Source organism: Haliotis rufescens, unplaced genomic scaffold (assembly GCF_023055435.1).
Source record: "Haliotis rufescens isolate VD_foot unplaced genomic scaffold, xgHalRufe1.0.p SCAF_9, whole genome shotgun sequence".
Classification (NCBI taxonomy): Eukaryota; Metazoa; Mollusca; class Gastropoda; order Lepetellida; family Haliotidae; genus Haliotis; species Haliotis rufescens.
The window spans coordinates 44237276-44259649 of NW_025964383.1; the positions used below are offsets into that span (position 1 = coordinate 44237276).

General features: G+C 41.0%; 1 protein-coding gene across 1 annotated transcript; it reads left to right on the forward strand.

Moving 5' to 3' along the window:
* Positions 1-6: 6 nt before the first annotated feature.
* Positions 7-18023, forward strand: LOC124145147 (proline-, glutamic acid- and leucine-rich protein 1-like). Its single transcript, XM_046514834.2, has 16 exons — positions 7-160; positions 1010-1074; positions 2036-2141; positions 3361-3510; positions 3923-3994; positions 5248-5446; positions 6590-6710; positions 8252-8339; positions 8705-8799; positions 9669-9776; positions 10981-11119; positions 11948-12095; positions 12484-12539; positions 13171-13377; positions 15801-16460; positions 17921-18023. Exons 1-16 carry the CDS (start codon positions 35-37, stop codon positions 17978-17980), a joined length of 2400 nt encoding a protein of 799 aa, XP_046370790.2. The 5' UTR covers positions 7-34; the 3' UTR covers positions 17981-18023.
* Positions 18024-22374: the final 4351 nt, after the last annotated feature.

Genomic DNA, 22374 nt, shown 5'->3' on the forward strand with positions numbered 1-22374 from the left:
GTACAGTATGTCCTGCTCATGCTGAACTGTTATCATGGCGGATTACAGGGACAACGTGGTTTCTGGAATCCTAACATTTACTAAAGAAGATGGAAATTCTTCATTGGATTCGCATAACATGTTGACAGTAATAGACCATCACCAACTGTTTGGAATTCAGGTAGTGGAAATGTAATTTCCATCTGTGTTTACATTGAATTACCAATGTCTGCACTTTCTGCTTATATCAGTATATCTTGTCATTACTGATGAGTGATGACAGTTGTAATTACGTTTTTAAGATCTTTCTAGTTTTTGTCGTACGTTGTCATTGTTGTTCATCATGCTTATACGCTGAATTACACGTACCCAAATCCACGATCAGATATGACTGACACTTTGTTGGCTGGCTGAACTGTTGTGGCGTCGCACCCTAGAGCCGGCAGAGGATAGCCTCGTCTATGATTTTTTTTGCGTCATTTTTTATTTTTATTGTTATAATTAGTTACATGGTCCTGTGCTGAGAGCCGCGATGGGGTCCTACAGACACATGACCCTACATTTGCCACTGAAAAGTTGATATCGGTGTACTCTCAGATAATTTCCTTATCTGACTCTGTACACATACTTGTCATAATTTAATTACCACAACTTGGGGTAATGACCAGTAACCTGTTCACTTCATGTTTCAACAATAGTGAGCTAACATGTTGACATGGTGTATGCATTCACTAGATTTCTAAAGTCTGGTTCTGCATGGGTTTTCTACAAGCTGCAATGTGCATGTAATTTACTAGTCTCTGTTAGCGGAAAACATGTTGTTTAGTGCGCAGTGAAACTTTAGGCCAAATTAGGGCTCCCCTTACTGATTTCATCATATATCAAGAACAAAAATAAATTTGGGCTTGTGGTTATAAGTTTGCGCACATGAAACATTCTTGAGTACTTACGGCCTGTGAAGATGGTAATGTAAATGTTTGGGATTTCTTAAAGGTGATGAGATATGTATGAGTTTCTTTCGTTGTTTCAGAAAGCGTCCTACCTGCAGGACACTATTGGCCACATACACAGCTGTTTAAACACAGCAGCCAGCAGGTGAGGTTTACTCGGAGAAAGGCTGCCTCCATGGTCTTGGACATCTTACTATGTCTACTTTTCTGAGGTGTAATAATCATAATAATAATAATAAAAACCCTGGCATTTGTCCAGACTGGTACAAGGAGACATGCACACATGCATGCACATCACTATACAAGTGCAATAATTTTGAACATGATGTTAACCCCATTTCACCTTACCTTGCATGGAGCATTGTTAATCAAACTAAGTTGTCCTGAAATATATGTTTCCATTTGACTTTGATCCAAATTTGTGTCTGAATCACAAAATAGGTTCTTGTGTAACATATTACATGGGCATTTGTGTGATCTAAGGCACCACAACTCACTGCAGAGTTGTCTCCCTTAATCATACCAGCATCTGCTGAATCCCAGGTGCATCCTGTTGTGATTCTTGGTTGTTCAGCTTCATATCCATGTTCAGGGGCTAACAAGAATGGTAAACGTCTGCTCGATTATTTACAGACCGCCGTCATGTATCTTGAATATTGCTGTGTGTTCACTACAAAATGTCAAGCAACAAGCACAAACACCCATGATATGTTGAAATGTCAACTCTGTCAATGTTTTTATTTATGATGGATGACACACTGAACAGAAAAGTTAGGGATCATGAATATTTTTGGGATATTTTTTATGAAATTGTGTGCTCAGTCTTCTCTACAAAATCATATCCCCAAAATGTTTCATGATCCCTAACTTGTTTTGCTCAGTATGTATAATTATTTGTGACAGTCCTTGATGAGAGGTTGCTGTGACATGTAAGGTCTGCTTTGTTATCAGTCACATTGCCATGATCTGGCAAGTCAGTGAGGAGGAAAACTTATGATGCTCTGTGGGAGTTTGTGAGTTGAAATATAACTCTGACCTTCCTGGCCCTATGGGTAATTAAGGCATGTTTAATATGGACTGAATACATGTGGTAATTTTGGCACCAGACATGACGGCCTGGTGCTACTGGAGAGAATGGTCGCACAGTGTTCTACAGAAGTATTTACTGCAAACGTCAACACCTGGTTCAAGCTTCTGTTGCAAGTTTTACAGGTAATGAACACTTTGGCTCATTTCTGGTCAAATATATCAGTAATATTTATGTTACATGGAAATGTTATAAGTCCATTATAATGTGCCAAATTCCATTCAACGAGTGAATTGCTCAATGCTATTATTATCACCATGGGCATGGATGAGCGTGATCAGCGTGCACTTGATTTTCATTCTCAACTCCCTGGGGAGTATACAATCCAAGCTGCCTTTGAGGCATTAGAAGGCTAACAGTCACATTACTGCATCATCCTGGATCAATGCTCGTGATGTCAATCACTGGATTGTCTGGTCCAGACTCGATTATTTACAGACCGCTGTCATATTGCTGGAATATTGCTGAGTGCAGCATTAAACAACAAACAAACAAACTACTGTATCATCCTACCGGGTACCCATTTACTGCTGGTTGAACAGAGGCATATTTTGAGTAAGATCGTTTGCCAAAGGAGACACCACATGTGCTTCAGTGTGGGATAACACCAAAATTCTCTTGTGATCCAACTACGCTCTACGTCCAGCGTTGCCTAACCTCACCTGATCTGTGACCTGTGTGTCATGAGAAGGGGGCGAGTAACGGGTTCGGGTGGTCAGGCTCACTGATTTGGTTGATGCATGTCATTGTATCCAAATGGCGTTGATCGATGCTCATGACTCCATCATTTGCAGACCGCTATCATATTGCTGGAAAATTGCTGAATGCGGCTTTAAACAAAAATCAAACAAACCCGTCTGTTGAAGCAGTGTCTGAAATATCTGCCTGCCTGTCCTTTCTGGAAACCTTTCTGTCGGGCTGCATGAAATTTTCCTCCACCTGTCTGACTGTCTGGGAGATAATTTTACGACTACTTCAGTGCTAGAAATTGGCACTAGTCCTATAGTCCTTGCCAAACTGCCCAATAGTTAAGGTATCACAAGGACTAGTAGAAATGTGTCATCATTATAAGGACTAGTGGACTAAAACTGTTAGTTTCTACTGCTGTACTTTCCATGTGTACATATTGAGTTTCATTATAACTTTTTGTAGATTCTCAAATGAATGTTTGCATCATTAAAACTGAATCAAGACGTAATTGGTCTTTGATATTTTGCGATTTTTCAATATTTATAATGCCTGAATGCGGGCAGGTAACTTGAAGATGTATATATTATATTGATATATTGGTATCGTGATGTACGATGGCTTATCTATCCGTTACAATCCTTTAATCACCTTCAGTCCCACGGTGATGTGACAGAGAAGCAGCAATCTTGTCAGATCATGGCGGAAATGATCGCCACATCAAGCAGCTTCCCCGAGATAACCCGTGAGATATCGGCATCCATCATCCCCAAACTGCTGCCTCCACTCCTGGCAGCAACATCTGCTGTAAGTTTTTGTCTAGCAAGATGTAACCATGGTAACTGCTACATAAAATATCACTGTATGATTATATTATATGCAGGGTTGAGAATCTTCCGCGAATTTTAGTGATCACAAACTTAGTAAAATCTGAAAAGGAAAATATCCATTCTCATCCCTCTATATGTGTTTTTCATAATTGTTAATAATTAATAATTTAATAATTTGTAAAATGTATATGGACTGGTAACACAAAGATCATGGGTTGGAATCTGGTTTGCCCTAATTATGTTTCTAGGTTTTTTTAGCACCATACCTGTGGTCGTGGGTTTCACCAAAGTGATAGATATATAAGACATGCACCACTTCAGGCTTTCCTCGCACATCAAGCTGACATGATATTGGTGTTAAACCATCTCACTACCTCCTCTTGTTCCAGTGGCTGGAGGCGGCAACTCGGTGCATCGCTTCGTGTGTCTCCTACTTCCCCGGACCCTGCAGGGTGTTCAGAGTAAGCTGCATCCAAGTCTGTGAGAACTTGACTTACGTATACAGCGAACAGGCTGATGGAGTTAGACCCTTCAATCACAGGGAGTGTTTGTTATTACAATGATAATGATAATAATATACATGTGTGCATAATACACACATACAATGAGCTTCGATTTTATTTCACTACGCGAAAATGTTATCGTGAGCACGTAATGCCGGAAGTAGCATGTCAACAAATCTCTACTGAAGTATGCAAGTTTGTCCTGTTATTACACTACCTGGTGATGAAAGTGTTCAGTGTGTATCTGGACTTATGCTTGTTATCCATTATATTACAAGGTTCTTTCGTCCAAGATTTCATCCAAGTTTGTTTACATTAATTTCATTGAAATCATGAACTGATTGGCAAATCACATCAACTCACCATGAGTGAGCATAACTTGAAAACCGTGAAAAACTTTTCATCCAAACCTGGTACATGTATTCCACAAGGGCTGAAGTGGTTGGTGTCTTTTGCTATTTTGGAATTTTCAAAATTTGTTTTTCCCTGTTTCCATGGAAACAAGTTAGACTTAGTTAAAACAGAGGTAGGTGTTGTATTCCGGGGCAGAACTAAAAACATTATTCAATATTTTTCATCCAAATTTGGTTCATGTATTAATCAGGGGTTGTGCTGGTGCCTTTGCAACTTAGGGATTTTTTTTAATGTTTAAATTTTATTTCCATGGCAATAAGTTTGAATTTTGACTCATTTCTTAGTAGTGTGTACCTGACATAGAAATTCAGAGTTCCGAATCCCTATTCTATGGTATTTTTTTTGATAGCACAATAATTACTCTTGTATAAGGACAGACAGATTAGATTGAAATTCATTCATCAGGTTGGATTTAAAGTACCAGACAGATGATTTGTTCTTTTTCGTATTTGTGAGGGCATCTTCTGATGAATGTTTTGTTTAAAATGGAAATAAAAACAAAACTTGCTGCAGACTTTATGATGATGCGGTGGTGCCTGAGAACCAAGACAATTTTCCTTTTTTAGCCTTATATTTATATCTGTTATTTAATCAATATCAGGGTCCAAAAGTAATGTAAGTCCACTAGTCCGAGCCAAGTAAAACTCAGAAAGTCACAGTTACTTGTCGACTACCACATAGGTAGATGGTAACATTGAACAATTCTTTAGCTGTTAATAATAAACAAGTAACTTTTGAATGCATCATGCATTCATGACTAACAATTTCTTCAGGAAGCATGTTGTTTGTTCCTCTAGTTGAAGATAGAGTCCATGTTGCTGCGTCAGCTAGATCGGCCGAGTCCCAGCAATGCTGGCGTCCGGTGTCTGGCTCTCCTGGCTCGACTAGGACCCAGTCAGGGGGCCAGACAGATTGATGGATGGACGGAGATGTGTCAACGCCTCCTGTCTTCTCTCAATCACTGCCTGTCCTGTCTCTATCAGGGCCTGGAAACAGGTACAGTTTGACTTCACACACTCTTCTTGTCATTTATTACATGACGGATCCCACCGACTCTTCATCTTCTATTTGCTTATTTGAACATATTTCCGTTTGTTTGTTGTTTTAACGCCACATTCACCAATATTCCAGCTATATAATGTCAGTCTGTAAATAGTCGAATCTGGACCTACAATCCAGTGATTGACATCATGAGCATCGATCCACACAATTGGGATACAATGACATGCATCGACCAAGTCAGCGAGCCTGACCAACTGATCCCGTTAGTCGCCTCTTACGACAAGCATTGTCCCCTTATGGGTTGCTGAAGACCTATTTTACCCCGGATCTTCACGGGTCGAACATATCCCCATAACGAACCGGGTTAGAATTGCTTGTGTTAATTGTTAAATGTGTATTGGATAGTTAAGGTTTGCTCCTTGTTAACCTGATGCTGTGAAGATTCGGAGTAAAATTGGTCTTCAGCAACTCATGCTTGTAAGAGGCGACTAACAGGATCGGGTGGTCAGTCTCGTTAACTTGTTGATGTATGTCATCGTATCCTAAATGCGTTGATCCATTCTCATGATGTCAGTGTTGTCACACAACAATAAAATAGATAGTAGCCCTTTGATAAGGAAATTAGGGTTGCTGTCACGTAACAGGTTTCTGATAATATGCGGGCATTAAATAATATTTCTGTCTATTCAGCTGTAAGCTCTTATCATTGATGTTCATATTATGATTGAGAGGCTAGTGATGAGGAAATATGGGTCAGTGGGTCAGGTTTGTTGTGAGAATTGCCTTGGTGAGAGGGTTTCTGGGGACAGACTCGGAGACCTGACGGATGACTCATCGGTGTTACTGGGCAGTGGGGTAGCCTTGTGGTTAAAGCGTTCGCTCGTCATGCCGAAGACAGGGGTTGGATTCCACACATGTTTACTATGTGTGAAGCCCATTTCTGGTGTCCTGCTCTTATATTGCTAGAATGCTGCTAAAAGCTGCGTAAAACCATTTTCACTCACTCACTCACTCACTCACTCACTCAACCCACTCACTCAACCCACTCACTCACTCGTCAGTGTTACTGGGTGGACCAGTTTGTACATGAAGAGATTGGATTTGGACCTCTAAAATTCCTGTTCAACCTGTTTACAGATGAAGCACAGACGTCCGAGGACAGCATCTTCTCCTCTGCCCCCGACACAGAGCCGGGTAGAAGTAGTGTCCTGACTGCCCAGTTCAAGACACTCGGAGTGTGTCTGCAGACACTGCTTGGGTATGTACAGAATAATGTGTTTATACATGTCTATGTTGTGTGCTACACAATTATTACCCCGGTCCGTGGATCAGTGTGCTACACAATTATTACCCAGGTCAGTGGATCAGTGTGCTACACAATTATTACCCCGGTCCGTGGATCAGTGTGCTACACAATTATTACCCAGGTCAGTGGATCAGTGTGCTACACAATTATTACCCCGGTCCGTGGATCAGTGTGCTACACAATTATTACCCAGGTCAGTGGATCAGTGTGCTACACAATTATTACCCCGGTCCGTGGATCAGTGTGCTACACAATTATTACCCAGGTCAGTGGATCAGTGTGCTACACAATTATTACCCAGGTCAGTGGATCAGTGTGCTACACAATTATTACCCCGGTCAGTGTATCAGTGTACTACACAATTATTACCCCGGTCCGTGGATCAGTGTGCTACACAATTATTACCCCGGTCCGTGGATCAGTGTGCATCAAAGCACATTCTCAGCTCCCTGAGGAGTGTATCATGTTCTTCCTACTGGTACAAGATTCTGACACTGCTAGGGTATGTATGTGATAAGTGAATAATAGGTGCATGTTAATGTTGGGATGTATGTATCTATCTGTGTGTATAGATTTATGCCCTTAACCAAACTCTTTACACGGTAGGGATGTTGAGGTAGTCTGGTTGTCACTGGTGATGCCAAAGGCCTGTGTACAATGTGTGAAAGCCCATTTCATCACCATGATATTGCTGGAATATTGCTGAGAGTGGCGTAAGGCAATGGTCTAGCATCGATGTCATCCTCCCCAGGCAAGGGAGTTAACTGACTGTAAAAGTCCAGTTTCCACCCTTGCCAAACTTGGCAGGAATTTCTGGGCTCGATCGTAGCGCCACCAGTGGCTATTACGAGTTATGTCCCCTCTATGTCCCTCCTATTGACCAATCAGATTCCACCTCTCATATCACTTGAATTTGGTTCCAACAAAATGGTGGTGCCCAGTGAAGACGATCTGATCGATAATTAAATCACGTGGGCAACTCAATTAAACACATGAAAAGATTTGGAAAATATCTGTTGATGGCGAATTGGCGGTACACATGCTTTGCAAATCCTGAAATCGACCGAAATCTGCACAGCAGTTTATGAACCAGATATCAAGTTTGATTGGACTATGCATAGACTCATTAGTCCAGCCAAAATATAACTCCATAATTCCAGCCTAGTTCAGCAAGGGTGGAAACTGGACTATTATAGTCAGTTAACCAACCTCCTTGCCTCAGGAAGATGGATGGATCGATGTGCACTCACATCACATTCTCAGGTCCCTGGGGCACAAGACACACACTGCATGATATGAGGTATCCCTGGGATATATAACCTGTCCAATATCTCATGCAGGTAGAGGAGGGAAATGAATCACTTTGTTTGTTCTTTAGAATTGATGGGTTGATTATTCTATGCCATTGAAAGCCCCATCAATGAAATGTTTCTCAAAGACAGACATTTTGTATCTGTTACCATGCGATGTGAAGTATGGAATATGTCTTGCAGTGAGAAGCACACGTCTTCCGTGAAGATACCGGCCCAGGACATACTTGGGGTTGTGTGCCGATGTCTCGCAGTCAACTATAGAATGCTGGTATTTGTATATTGCTGGAATAATGCTAAAAGCAGTGTTAAACTCAACCACTCAACCACTAAACCACCCATTCAAGAGCCAATTCATGACTTGATTATTTACACGCCACTTTGCTGACCTCTCTCATCTAACAGATAAAGGCCCCGTTCGTAAAAGCAATCTTCGCTCTATGACTGCCATAAGTTTAGATTAAAGTATGGGAGTATGATCGTCTTTGTGCTAAGATCGCTTGTGGCAAGCGGCCATAATCAAAAACATTAAGTTATTTTTTAAATAAAAATAAACCAGTTAAATTTCATGATCTAAAATATAATAAAGTGTACTTTAGTTTAATATGAACAATTCGTACCTATTTTCTACTGCAGTTGGCACGCCCCACAACAGACAGAATCCGACTGTTCTCACATCTGCCCGAGCTGCATAAGTCCAGTCTCAATGTTCTCACTGCTCTGATTATGAGGTACGTCACTGCCAAGTTTGGTCATCAGTTTGTATAGCTGGGGACATTAGTGTCCCAATGACCCGTGAAGATCCGAGGTAGAATAGGTCTTCAGCAACCAATGCTTGCCATAACAGGCGACTATGCTTGTCATAAGAGGCGACTAACGGGATCAGGTGGTCAGGCTTGCTGATTTCGTGAATGCATGTCATCCATCACAATTGCGTAGATCGATGCTCATGATGTAAATCACTGGATTGTCTGGTCCAGACTCGATTATTTACAGACCGCTGTCATATAGCTGGAATATTGCTGAGAGCGGCATTAAACAACAAACAACAACATAGTGTCCCAATCACCTGATACACCACAATTCCCTGTGCAGAGTTGCATTCTTTGGGCACACCAGAAATCTATGATCGTGTGTTTGAATCCTGGTTTGTCCAGATTATGTTTCTAGCTTTGTCTACCATACTTGTGCTCAGAGTAGTTAATGCCGAGACCTGCATGGCTCTGGGCTTAACTCCCACATCAAGTTAACATGCCATGATATAAGTGGAATACATTTCAAAGCTTTGTTTATCTCATAACATACTTCACATTGTTGTTTGGTTTGACAAAAAGATGATTTGAAAAGATTTTGGAATATATGTAATTGAGACAGTTGGAATACAGTGAAATAGCCAATTTCAGATTTTAAAAAATAATTGACAGTTTGGTCCGTAGATTCCACCAGGAATCAACAGTGTAGAAAATCTTCAACAGATGCTAGCTTAGACTGCATGTATGTCCTGAGTCCTGCTTTAGTCCTGGCTGTTTTCAGTGTAATTGTCATTGATAAGTCATTTCTAATCTCTAGAGAGTACATACTCTGATGTTCTTCTGCACAGCTGCCGGATGCAGTTACTTCCCTTGAGTGACCTCATCAACAAGCTGTTCCTACAGAGTCTAGCCTTTACCCACCTGGATCGGGTGTACGCCCTGGACCAGCCGCTCAGGTGAGGGAGGGGGACACTATGACACTATGGGGGAACACAGCTAGGGAAGGGGGACACAGCTAGGAAGGGGGGGACACAGCCAGGGAGGGGGGGACACAGCCAGGAAGGGGGGAACACAGCTAGGGAGGGGGGACACAACAGAGAGTGGATCCGGTGTACGCCCAGGACTGACTGCTGAGTGGAGCGGAGGGACACAGTTGGGGGGGGGGGGGGGGGGCTGTTGCCCTTTACTGCTCACAGAGTCCCTTTGTCATACAACAGTAAGGGCAGTAGGGTAGCCAAGTGGTTAGAGTGTTTGCTTATCACACCAGAATTCTTGGTTTTAGTCTCAACATGATTACAATATGTGAAGCCCATTTGTGTTGTCCCTGAAGTTTTGCTGAAATATTCTTAAAAGCAGCATAAAACCCAACTCACTCACACAAAATTGTTCTTCAGCAACCCATGCTTGACGTAACGGGTTCGGGTGGTCAGGCTCGCTGTCTTGGTTTATGCATGTCATTGTATCCCTTTTGTATAGATTGATGCACATGATGTTAATCACTGGATTGTCTATCTAGATGTGATTATGTCAGACAGCTATCACATAGCTGGAATATTGCTGAGTGCAGCGTTCAACAACTAGCACTCTATAAGTTGTAGCAGGATCACTCGGGGTACTTGGGGTTCTATGGGTACCGTGATAGGACGTGGAGGCATGTGGTATAAAACCTACGAGGGACGCATAAAACCCCATGTACCCCGAGTGATCCTGCTGCAACAAATTTATCTTACCGACATGTTTTAATATGAAATTGTAAAAGAATTAAGACAAATTCAAAATTGATAGTCAACAGCTGTTTCATTGGGTGGAGGTTAGCTTGTGCTATGTCACGTGACTTTCATTGCTTGGATGCAGGTATAAGGGATTTATTCTGCCTCTCAGAAATGCCCATGCAGCTCGTGGCGGGGAATAAGGGATTTATTTCCCCCAAGGCAGGATACCTAGTATTTATCAAGATCACGTGGACCAATCAGATCTTATCATTCTTTCATACATTTGTTGACAATCTGTTTGTGTTACGTGTTTTGTTTTATGTTAAATGAATCTGAAAATACAGATATGCTTATGTGTCTTTTTTAAGTTTTTGTAAACGTCCTAGATTAGTTGAATTATATGTTTCATCTTTGTCAGTGCCCTGTAAGATCACCATCATGATTACAGCATCCCGAGGGAGGCGACGTACAGCAGCATGACCCAGTGGCTGAAGGTCGTCGGGGGGTCGTGTCACCTGGTGACGGAGGAGAAGGACCTCGTCAAGGAGATCCTGCATGACGTCACACCTGTCCCAGACACACTCAAGGTTGCTACCACTGTTTGTTTTGTGTGAACAGGTTAATAACTTTTGGAGAATAAAAATGTTATATCAGTCGTGGTTCCACGTTGACATGTTGCATGGATCCAGCATCTGCTGCACTGTGGTAGTTTGAAGATGTTGAATATTTTGCTCTGGGACTGGTCATTTATTATATCATTGGGGACATGAAAAATGTCACATGTATATTGGGGTGGGGGGGTCAAGAATTGTTTTTGCAGAATATAGGATGGCGGTGGTCACAAAAAGCTGTTTCTGCAAATTTGTAACTTCTTACATCAATATGCTTATTCTGGCTCTCAAGTACTGTACCTTTGGCTGGGATTTATATAGGATTTAAACTTTGAAAATTGTTAAACAAACGCTTTTAGGGTTCAAATTTAGGAATTATTAATTATTATTATTTTTATAATTCCGAGGTATATGAACATTGTATTTTAACATTACATTCTAGTACAAAAGAATTTAAGCCTCCTTATGGATGAAGTACAAGTCACATCGACAAAATTGGATGTTTATTGTCAATCTACATCTATGGGGAACATCTCACTCGAAGGCTCTTCCCTCTCAAAAATAACATCGTCCAATAAACGACATCAAGTTGCAAGCACATGTTCGAATCTCCAGAAATGACGTCATGATAGAACAATGTTTTATTGTGAATTAACCACTCTTCGTTCTCCTGTGTTATATATCCCAATAAAGTCATTCCTGTTCTATATGTTCTTCTCAGCATTATTCATTTTCTGTTTGCAATGTTTGCATTGTCCATGGTATGCTGGCATTGTTCAGTTGTATGTTTGCATTGTGTGACAGCTGAAAGGCAGCCAGAAGTGCAACATGGACCCACCTCCGACCAAGAAGAAGAAGCGCACTGGCTACCAAGAGTTGAGTGAAGGCATCAGCTCATACAAGAAGATCTCCCCCACCGCCAACAGCGACGTCACCAACAGCGCCTTGCAAGGTACATTTCCCTGTGGGCATTCTGGGTTTGAATAAGTACCCAGCAACCCCTGCTGGTCGTTAGAGGCGGCTAAATGGATCAGGTGGTCAGACTTGGCAGATCAGCAGATCCTTGTGGGCTAAGGGCCACAACCCATCTGAGACTCCTCGGCCGCTCATGCTAATGTCTGGAGAGTCATTAAAGCGTTGTAAGCAATTAACGGGTCTTGGGGTCCTAGAGGTTTGGCTGCCATAGTATTTGAATCGAGGGACTTGTTTTATTTTGAATATTCACATTATGAGAAGGACCCTGTGACCTTAGTCCATAATTTTGAACAGGAATCTTCCACTTTGTTTAAGTCAGCTCTTTTTCCAGCATTGTTGACAGGATGTGCATGACTCTGTTTCAGTGCTTCATCTGTTTGTATCCAGGTTTGGAGATGTTTTGAAGGACAAGAATTATCAGGTAGAAAATGTTACACAGTTATTTTTTAGTACTACAGAGTCACTATATAAGTGCAATAATCTTGAATGCGACACAATGGTTTCACTGGCACAGATCTTATTGAGTACAAGTCCCAGCTGAAACCGACATTTTTCAAGTCCAGACAAAGTTTGATGTTTGTGAATTGTTCCTGCTCAGATGCGGATATTTTCCCCCAAATATCGGCACCAAATGTCAGTAAAAATTCCCTTATTGGAAATAAGAATGAAAAAATATGGATTTGTTTCTAAATTCGCCTGCCATGGAAAATTAATTTGGAATTCTAGATCATTCCCTCTGGCTCGATTATGGTATAAGGGCACAATCACCTGACAGCTTAGTGAGTTATCTCCCTTGGATCTACAGCCTCGAGTTATCTCCCTTGGATCTTCAGCCTCGAGTTATCTCCCTTGGATCTACAGCCTCGAGTTATCTCCCTTGGATCTACAGCCTCGAGTTATCTCCCTTGGATCTACAGCCTTGAGTGGCAATCAGTCCAAAGTTGCATTTGAAAGTAAAAACTTAAAACGAAGACAATATTGAAAATAGCTACTATATGATACAGGATACACAGAGTATATTGTGATACAATCACTCTCAATTGCCTTTGCAGGATATCATAGACAGTGTGGTGAGCACTGTCCTAGTCATCCAACAGAACGTCTTGGACGCGCCAGTTCCGTACGGCAGTGCCGAGTGTCGTAGGGGTCTGTACAGAACGTTGCTGGCGTGTAGCCTGCAGACTCATCCCAAGGTTGCATCCCCGTTACAAGTTAGTTTGATGCTGTTTCGGACGGGGCTCCAGGATCCCAGTATAGAGGTATGTGGCAGTGTCAGCTTGTGCACGTACTGTCTTCACTGGAAGCGTGAAGTAGGCATGAGTAAGTGTGAAGTAGACATCCAGTTCCAATAAGGTCACGGTGTCAGCTTGTGCAAATGCTGTCTTCACTGGGAACGTGAAGTACGCGTGAAGTAAGCATGTGTAAATGTAAGTAAGTGTGAAGTAAGCGTGAAGTAAGTGTGAAGTAAGTGTGAAGTAAGCGTGAAGTAAGTGTGAGTAAGCGTGAAGTAAGCGTGAAGTAAGTGTGAAGTAAGCGTGAAGTAAGCGTAAGTGTGAAGTAAGTGTGAGTAAGTGTGAAGTAAGTGTGAAGTAAGCGTGAAGTAAGTGTGAAGTAAGCGTGAAGTAAGTGTGAGTAAGCGTGAAGTAAGCGTGAGTGTGAAGTAAGTGTGAGTAAGTGTGAAGTAAGCGTGAAGTAAGCGTGAAGTAAGTGTGAGTAAGTGTGAAGTAAGTGTGAGTTAGCGTGAAGTAAGTGTGAGTAAGCGTGAAGTAAGAGTGAAGTAAGAAGTGTGAGTAAGCGTGAAGTAAGTGTGTGTAAGCGTGAAGTAAGCGTGAAGTAAGTGTGAAGTAAGCGTGAAGTAAGTGTGAAGTAAGCGTGAAGTAAGTGTGAGTAAGCGTGAAGTAAGCGTGAAGTAAGTGTGAGTAAGCGTGAAGTAAGTGTGAGTAAGCGTGAAGTAAGCGTGAAGTAAGTGTGAGTAAGCGTGAAGTAAGTGTGAGTAAGCGTGAAGTAAGCATGAAGTAAGCGTGAACTAAGCGTGAAGTAAGCGTGAACTAAGCGTGAAGTAAGCGTGAACTAAGCGTGAACTAAGCGTGAAGTAAGCGTGAACTAAGCGTGAACTAAGCGTGTGTAAGTGCCCAGTTCCAGGATGTGGTGGATAGAGCACCTGCTGGGAGAGCAGAAGGCAGCAGCATTCCAAATCCCTACTCTACCTAAAGATGTTAGACATGGTTAATAATGGTACTTGTCCTTTCCCTGCCTGGCTCTCAGAATTAAAGGGATAAAACAAGGACTGGTGGGTTTGGAGTCAGTATATTGTAAAATTGCATCATGGTATCTTGCTGGTTTATCGCCATTGAACCGGCATTGATGCAGACTGGGACAAGCAGCCCGACACACACACGCAAGTCTTTGTATAAGTGCAATAAGGACCGCGACATTCCACCCTGTTTCACCTTAAACATTTACATGATAGTCCCTGTTTTCTTGTGTATATTACAGATGTTTTACAGAAAACACAGTAGTGTAGAAGGGTTCAATCATTTTTAGCATCTATCATCAAATGCGTTGATAATCGTTTATGACCCAGGGTAGAATTGGTCTTCAACAACCCATGCTTGCCGTAAAAGGCAACTAACGGGATTGGGTGGAAAGGCTCGCTGACTTGGTTGATGCCTGTCATCGTATCCCAATTGTGTGGATCGATGCTCATGATGTCAATCACTGGTTTGTCTAGTCCAGATTTGATTATAGCTGGAATATTGCTGAGTGCAGCGTTAAAGAACGAACAAACAAAGATAATCGATGATAATTGTTCTGTCCTGTCGTAGTATTAAAAGCAGTTTTATTTTCTGTGCTTTCCCTTGACTGCCAGAAAAAGGCTCATGATTTTGCACAGAAGGTCGTTGTATCTGTATAATTTAAGCAAAACAACATGGTGTTGTTAATAAGGTATTCATGTAGCTTGAGCATCAGTCACATAACAGGATGTGATGTTAGCCACTATTGTGAAGCCCAAGTCAAGTAAAAGTCTGTTCAGTCCAGTAAGGTCAGCCGTATTATCACACTATGATGTACTCAAAATGATGCTAAGGGTCAGGTTCGGGCTAGCTTGTAAAAGTTTTCTGAAAGATTGATATAAAATGAATGTTGTCTATGTGTCAAATTTTATTCCTTTGTTTTCGTTGGCTTCTGTGAATGTTTTTTTTCCATTTTTCATGTTGAATAATTATTCTTCTTGTATCTTTAGAACTAATAAAAATACTGCTTGGTTAGCATTACTACTAAGGCTAAATATTATAAAAGTCTTGGTTCTCAGGCACCGCCCGCATCATCATTACGTTTGCTGCATGTTTTGTTTAAATTTCTATATTTTTTTTAAATAAGAAAATCCTTAAATATTCCAAGTCCATCGGTAGTCAAATACTGTATTCATCAAGGAATACAATGTTATATGAGACCCTTTCCCAGGTTGATTGTGCACATCTGTTTATTTCATTACATACTAAGTTGAACATCACCCCCCCCCCCAAAAAAAACCACACACAAAAAACACACTGCCCGCCAGCACTATATTTTCAAAAGCCATTGCCTGAGAACCTATTCTTATATTTTTTATAAGCCTAATAATAATGATGTTAATATTATTTATAACATTAAATGTTGTCTCCTCCCTCTTCTGTTGCAGGTGTCATACATGTGCCAGGAAGCCCTGACAGTGTGTGAGTGCCTGGTGCACCCCCGGGCCCCCTGTCTGCGGGGACCACGCCTCACACAGACCACCCTCACAGTACACCGCACCACAGTGGTTGAAGCCGACCTAAATGGGAACAACATAGCTACAGACAGTCCCCAAGTATCCAACACACACAGCTCCGATGTACACACAAACTCTGTAACCAGTTCAGTGACTGACACCCATAGGTTAGAATCGGTATCCTCAGGTCATAACACTGTTGATAATTCACTGCATAGCGTGTTGTCAGAGTCAGTTCCTAAAGATTTGAATATATCCTCATCTAGTCTGCATTTGACAAACAGGACTGCTCCTGAAAGTCCTGAGAGTGTAGTAGACGAGGGAGTGACCAGCAGTGATGGAGTGGATGCTGTTGATGATGTTGAGATGCTGGACAAGACGCATGGTCACGAAACGAGTGAAGATATCGGCAGTGAAAAGTCTATGACACAGGAACAGGGGAGATCAGAGTTGGAGGTGGACAAAGAGTTATCTGCCCCTGTGTCAGGGACAGAGATGGTGGAAGATGTGGAGAGTGGGGAGGGGAAGGTGCTGCCATCGGCATCAATAGAGTCATCCCAACATGTCGGTTCAAGCGATCAGGGGATAAGGGTAAAATACTACATATTAATTACTTCTTTAAGCTGATGTGTTATTTGCAACTCAGCAAGTGTCACTGCCATATATTTTGCAATTATTTATCATATTTTGAACATCTTGGTTATGATGTCCCAAGTAGCCTACGTATGTTGCTAGAGCCGACTAAATGGATTGGGAGATCCAGCTCTGTTGTATGGTTCTCTGTGTGTTGTACACTGGTGAAATGGGACGTTGCTCGTAGCATTAATCACAGCTAGGTTTATCTGGTCAAGCCTCACATATTATAACTCTATGATGTACTTAAAATGGTGCTAAGAGTCAAGTTTGGGCCAGTAGACCAGCTAATAAAAGTTTTCTTTACATTGTCATATGGCATTAGGGCTCAGTCACACATTCAGGATTAATACTGCTGTCCTTGCTAAGATCATTCCCGATTAAAGTTGGAAGTTGAAACTGTGATGTTTTCTTAATACTTTTCTCCCTTATTCTCTGCATGCCCCTCAATAATGACACGGGGGGCTCTGTATAAAGAACTTGGTTTAACTTGCATCCTATGTAGTAGGATCATAGGCACGTAATCCACAGTTTGATGACATCAAGCCTGAGAAAGCATGGCAAATTACACGAAACACAGGTATTTGGGATGTATGGCAAATAAACTTTAGAGGTATTGAGATCAATTTTGTGTCAATTTCATCAAAATCATATCTTAGTTCTCGCTACCGCTAAACAAAGATCTGAGGACATCCCATTACGGGTCACGTCAGAATGACCTTTCATCTGACCAATCAGAGCGTCACTTATCAGATCATGAAAGTGACTGCTGGTATGTGATTTTTGATCATGCAACCTCGAAAAAAAACATACTGGGTATTCCGAACGACAGTTAAAGGCTTTATGTCTGTATTCATACAATCTAGATCATCTATTAGCCATTCCAGAATGTTCTTTTGTTCATTTTTTAATCAATATATGTCAAAATATGTTTCAAAGCGTAGTTGCCAGTTTGAAACTCTTGCCGTAAAGCTTGATTAAGCTGCCTTCTGATTGGCTATTGTCGACTTCTTGTCAGTCATTCCATTGGTCGGTCAAAGTTCACGAAAGGTTTGTCTGACGTGACCAGTAATGGGATGTCCTCAGACCTTTGTTTATCGGTTGCGAGAACTAAGATTGTGGGTTCAAATCCCGGTTCGCCCGATTATGTTTCTAGGTTTGTAAGCACCATACCCATGCTCGTGGGTTTCACCGAAGTGGTAAACCTCTGAGACCTGCATCACTTCAGGCTTTCCTCCCACATTCAGCTGCCACGCCATGACTGGAATACTGTTAAAATCAGCATTAAACTTAACTCACTCGTTTGGGGAAAATAATTTTTTCAAACATTTTCTCCAACTATATTAAACTTCCTGCCTCACTCAGAACCCATCAAATAGGGTGACTTTTTCATCTGATATTTTGAATTCTCCTTACAGAGTAGTGAGGTCGACGCCATGCTGTTGAGCTTTGTTGACGCTGGACCAGACTCGGACTAATCGGTGTCAGCAAATCAGTAATAAAGAGATCAAACTGTTCAAACCTTGTTCATTTCAATAATTTGACAGAAGATACAGCGGCCAGGGAGTCAAACCACATCCTTCTGTTCTACGAGCAGACACATGATCCACTACACCGCATACTGACTCCGAGGTGACCATCTCTTAAAGCTGACATGATAACCAGTATCGCCTTTTGGTATGACTATTGAAAGAGATGCAACACTGTACAGTGAATTGCAGCGTTGGGCACGGGTGGCCCAGTCGTTTAAGGCGCCGCGATTTGCTGTGCAGAGTTGCGTCCCTTTAGCACGCCAGAAATCTCTGATTGTGGGTTTGAATCCCGGTTTTATGTTTCTAGGTTTGACAGCACCATACCCCTGCTCGTGGGTTTCACCGAAGTGGTAAACGTCTGAGACCTGCATCACTTCAGGCTTTCCTCCCACATTCAGCTGCCACGCCGTGACATAACTGGAATACTGTTAAAAGGATGTAGTTAGAATTTGTGACCTGGCTAAACGTCTTCATGTGTACTAATCTGCTGATTTGGTTGATGCAAGTCATTGTGTCCCAATTGCATGGATCGATGCTCATGTCTATCACTGGATTGTCTGGTCCGGACTTGATTTTCTCTTTCTCTTGATAATTTCCAGACCACCATCATATAGCTGGAATATTGTTGAGTGTGGCATAAAACAACAAAACAATAAATCTTATTATTCTTGGGTCAGATGGCACAGAACGAACAATACATTATGCAACATTCACGCGCTCCATATAACGCCAGTATAGAAGACACACAAAATCGTTTCAAATCAGGTTTATTGGCTTTAACATGGAATAAATATATGTAATAATCTAATTCATAATTAAAACCCTCCGGCACACTACAAACTGGACATTGTGTCCACTCTCAACACGAAACTGCTGTGAATGTGTGCTTCACGGAGCCACCACAATACGGCTCAACACACACACACAGGCCATATCAGGATGTATTCTGTCAAGTGTGGTCACCTTGTTATCTATCTACACGTTTTGGACAGTACCAGGGAAATGGAAAAGAAACTGTAAACTATAAAATGATGTGAAACATTGGAACAACATCCAAGTAACCAATTAGTAAAAAAAAAAAAAAGCATTAAAAAAAGAATTATTGAATGAAATTAATTCTCATTAATATAATTCACATAAGAAAACAAATGTTTAAGTGCATTAATTTCATCCCTAAAAAGAAAAGTCGTATACTGAATGAAAAAAAGGTTAGGGATCATGAATACTTTGTGTTCTCAGCCTTCACAAAAATATTCAATTTCAAAACAAACAAAATCATGATCGCTAACTTTTTTTGTAAAGTATATATGAACGCAATGTATAAATATCAGGTTACTCACCCCTGTAATAACTTGGGTGAATCTTGGACAAACCAATTATTGACTTGAGGCCCTCTCATGGGCATAACAGTTTGTGTATAAACCTTTTTAACTAGTTTTAACCCCCCTTTTTCTCAAATGGGATTTCAGGAGATATAAGTAACAGTTCATTCTGATATAAGTAACAGTTCATTCTGATGCATACGACTAACAAGGTGGTAAAAAACACCTGATTTTTTTCATTTTACTAATTGTTTTATTTTCAACGCTGCACTCGGCTATATGACAGCGGTCATCAACAAAGTCGCCGAGCCATCACCCGGTCAGTTTGATCACCTCTTACGACCAGCATAGATTGTTGGTACCTATTCTCAGATTACTGAACTCGTCCTATGTCGAAGTCTGTGATGGTATCTCAACTACCCAAGGCCTTGATATCGTTAACTTGCCAGCTGATGTCAAGTAATACCTAGTTAATCCACAAACATCGCCTGCCGCCTGCCGGTGGGGAAGTCATAACCAAGGACCTCAACATTGTACACATGATTCGTTAATCAGGACGGGCTCCAGATCAGATGCATATCTGCATAAACTAAATCACCACAACCCAAATAATGTTGAGTTGCTTGCGTACAAATACGCATGAAGGAATTAGACAAGCCTATAGTATAACAACACTGTAATTGTCCAATGTAGCTTGTTCAGCTTGTGCGATGTCTTTACAGATCTTTACCTGCTGACCATCTTCCAGGAGCAAGTGAGTTAGCTGTCTTTATAAATCCAGTTTCAACCCTTTTCCCAACTAGGCTGGGATTTCTGGGCTCGACCCAGTGGCGATTATGAGTTTTGTCCCTTCCATGACCCTCCTATTGACCAATCAGATTCTACCTCTCATATCACTTGCATTTGCTTTGTAATAAAACGGGTCTTACTTTGCGAAGTGCATAAAATCACATGAGCACCTTGATCAAAAACGTGAAAACATTCGGAAAATATCAACTGATGCTTAGTTGGCGGTACACATGCTATGCAAATCCTGCAATTGATCAAAATCTGCACAGCAGTTTACGAACAGGATGTCCATTTGTTACATGATGGGACCATGCATAAACTCGTGAGTCCAGCAAAAATAGAACTCCATAATTCCAGCCTAGTTCGGCAAGGGTGGAAACTGGACTTTCATAGTCAGTTAACTCACTTGCCTCAGTAAGATGAGTCTGACTGTAAGCAGGTCTCAAAAATATGAACGTGACTGCAGTGAATTCTTCTCCTGTAAAATTGTCGAGAGGACTTCTTGTGACTGAAATACTTCGAACAACAAGTATGTAGATCGTTAGTTACTCGATATTTCAATAGAAACACTTTGTGCAACATTCTACCTTGTTGTAACAGGCAAAAAGCATTTTTCTACCCTTTCCGACAGAACTTTAATTAGAAGTTACCTGAAACAGCACTGAAGTAGAATTATTTTTAACCGAGTCCACACACAAATTTGCAAAACCCAATCGACTGGATCCAAGAGATTAAAAATATAGTAAATAGCCCCACCCACAAAACTACCAATGCCCAATATAAATGATAAGTATATACTCAATGCCTCACACACTATCTGAAGACCTGTTAGGAACTTTGCTAATCCAGACACTAGTGTCCAGATTAACCAGGTTGTACTGTTCATGGTACCAGGTATATTTACAAAGCAGGCAACAGAATTCAATCCATGTACACAAGCAGTATAAGGTACAGCAAAACAATGTTAAGTATGTACTTACTAGGTAAGTAAACAGTTTTCCAAGGAAATATACGACTCAAAAGAAGTTAAAGGACACCCTTTCTTTCATATTACTATTGTTAATCTGTCGCTTCTTTTGAGTAGTATACATATGCAAGTCAAACAAATAAAAAATATAGATTTAGCAAAATCACTATCTAGGTATTCTATACACACTAAACAATCTCATGGAAATCAAATCTTTACTCCAATATGATACCTATGCATGAATATGCGACAACCCCTCCATAGCAAATTATGTCAGGTAAACTTTCTTATAAGTGTCCAGACTTCAAATTTATTTGTACTTGTGCATGCTGAGCCGCAGATCTTATTTGTTTCTTAAAAAGAACCTAAATGGACAGATCCGAATGTAAATAATAAAATATGCTATGAACGAGTGAAGCATTCTGCACAGCATATGTGATTTCTGTATCTTGCAAAAAAACTTAGCAGACAGTTCAACATGCAAATAATAAAGGCCACACATGCCTATATTGCAAACATCTGCATGCCAAAAGGTAGTAACAACACAGGAATATTTGTGTCTTGTTGGTTTTCTGTTGTTGAATTTGAAACTTTTAAATTGAGGTGGTAAAGAAATGAAGCTGAAACATATTACAAAGCTACAACTGATTGGCTTAAGTTCCCATGCATCCTTTATTTGGATTGGGCAGTCAAAGGGTTAATCTGACACGATCTTCTGTGGAAGGCTTTTCAAATCCCACACAGATGTATCGCATCGGAGTAAAAGTTCTGCATTGAAAGAGATTGCGAGTGAAATATATTATGACATTTACAATTACTTTTGAAGTATTTATTGTGCTTATTTTCTTAAAACACAGCTCTAGGGGCGGTCGGGTAGCCTAGTGGTTTAAGCGTTAGCTCGTCACGCCGAAGACCCGGGTTCGATTCCCGACATGGGTACAATGTGTGAAGCCCATTTCTGGTGTCCCCCGCCGTGATATTGCTGGAATATTGCTAAAAGCGGCGTAAAACCATACTCACTCACTCACTCACTAAAACACAGCTCGGCCAATGAGAGATCACCATTTAATCACATGGTCCACACAGTCTACACTCAAATAATGATAATCATACAAATCAGTTTATACACTAACAAGAACATGTTTTTTGTGTGCTTCATACAAAATATGGTATTTAGCAGCTCATTAAAGCAATACTAAGATATTGATACTCTAGACAAAATCCAATGCTTATATATAATTCCATGGCACTTTCAGCATCAC

Coding starts and splice junctions, on each gene's coding strand:
- LOC124145147 (XM_046514834.2), top strand. CDS start 35: ATGGCGGATTACAGGGACAACGTGGTTTCTGGAATCCTAACATTTACT. Junction 5,447..6,589: donor CTATCAGGGCCTGGAAACAG/GTACAGTTTGAC, acceptor ACCTGTTTACAG/ATGAAGCACAGACGTCCGAG. Junction 12,096..12,483: donor CACCAACAGCGCCTTGCAAG/GTACATTTCCCT, acceptor ACTCTGTTTCAG/TGCTTCATCTGTTTGTATCC.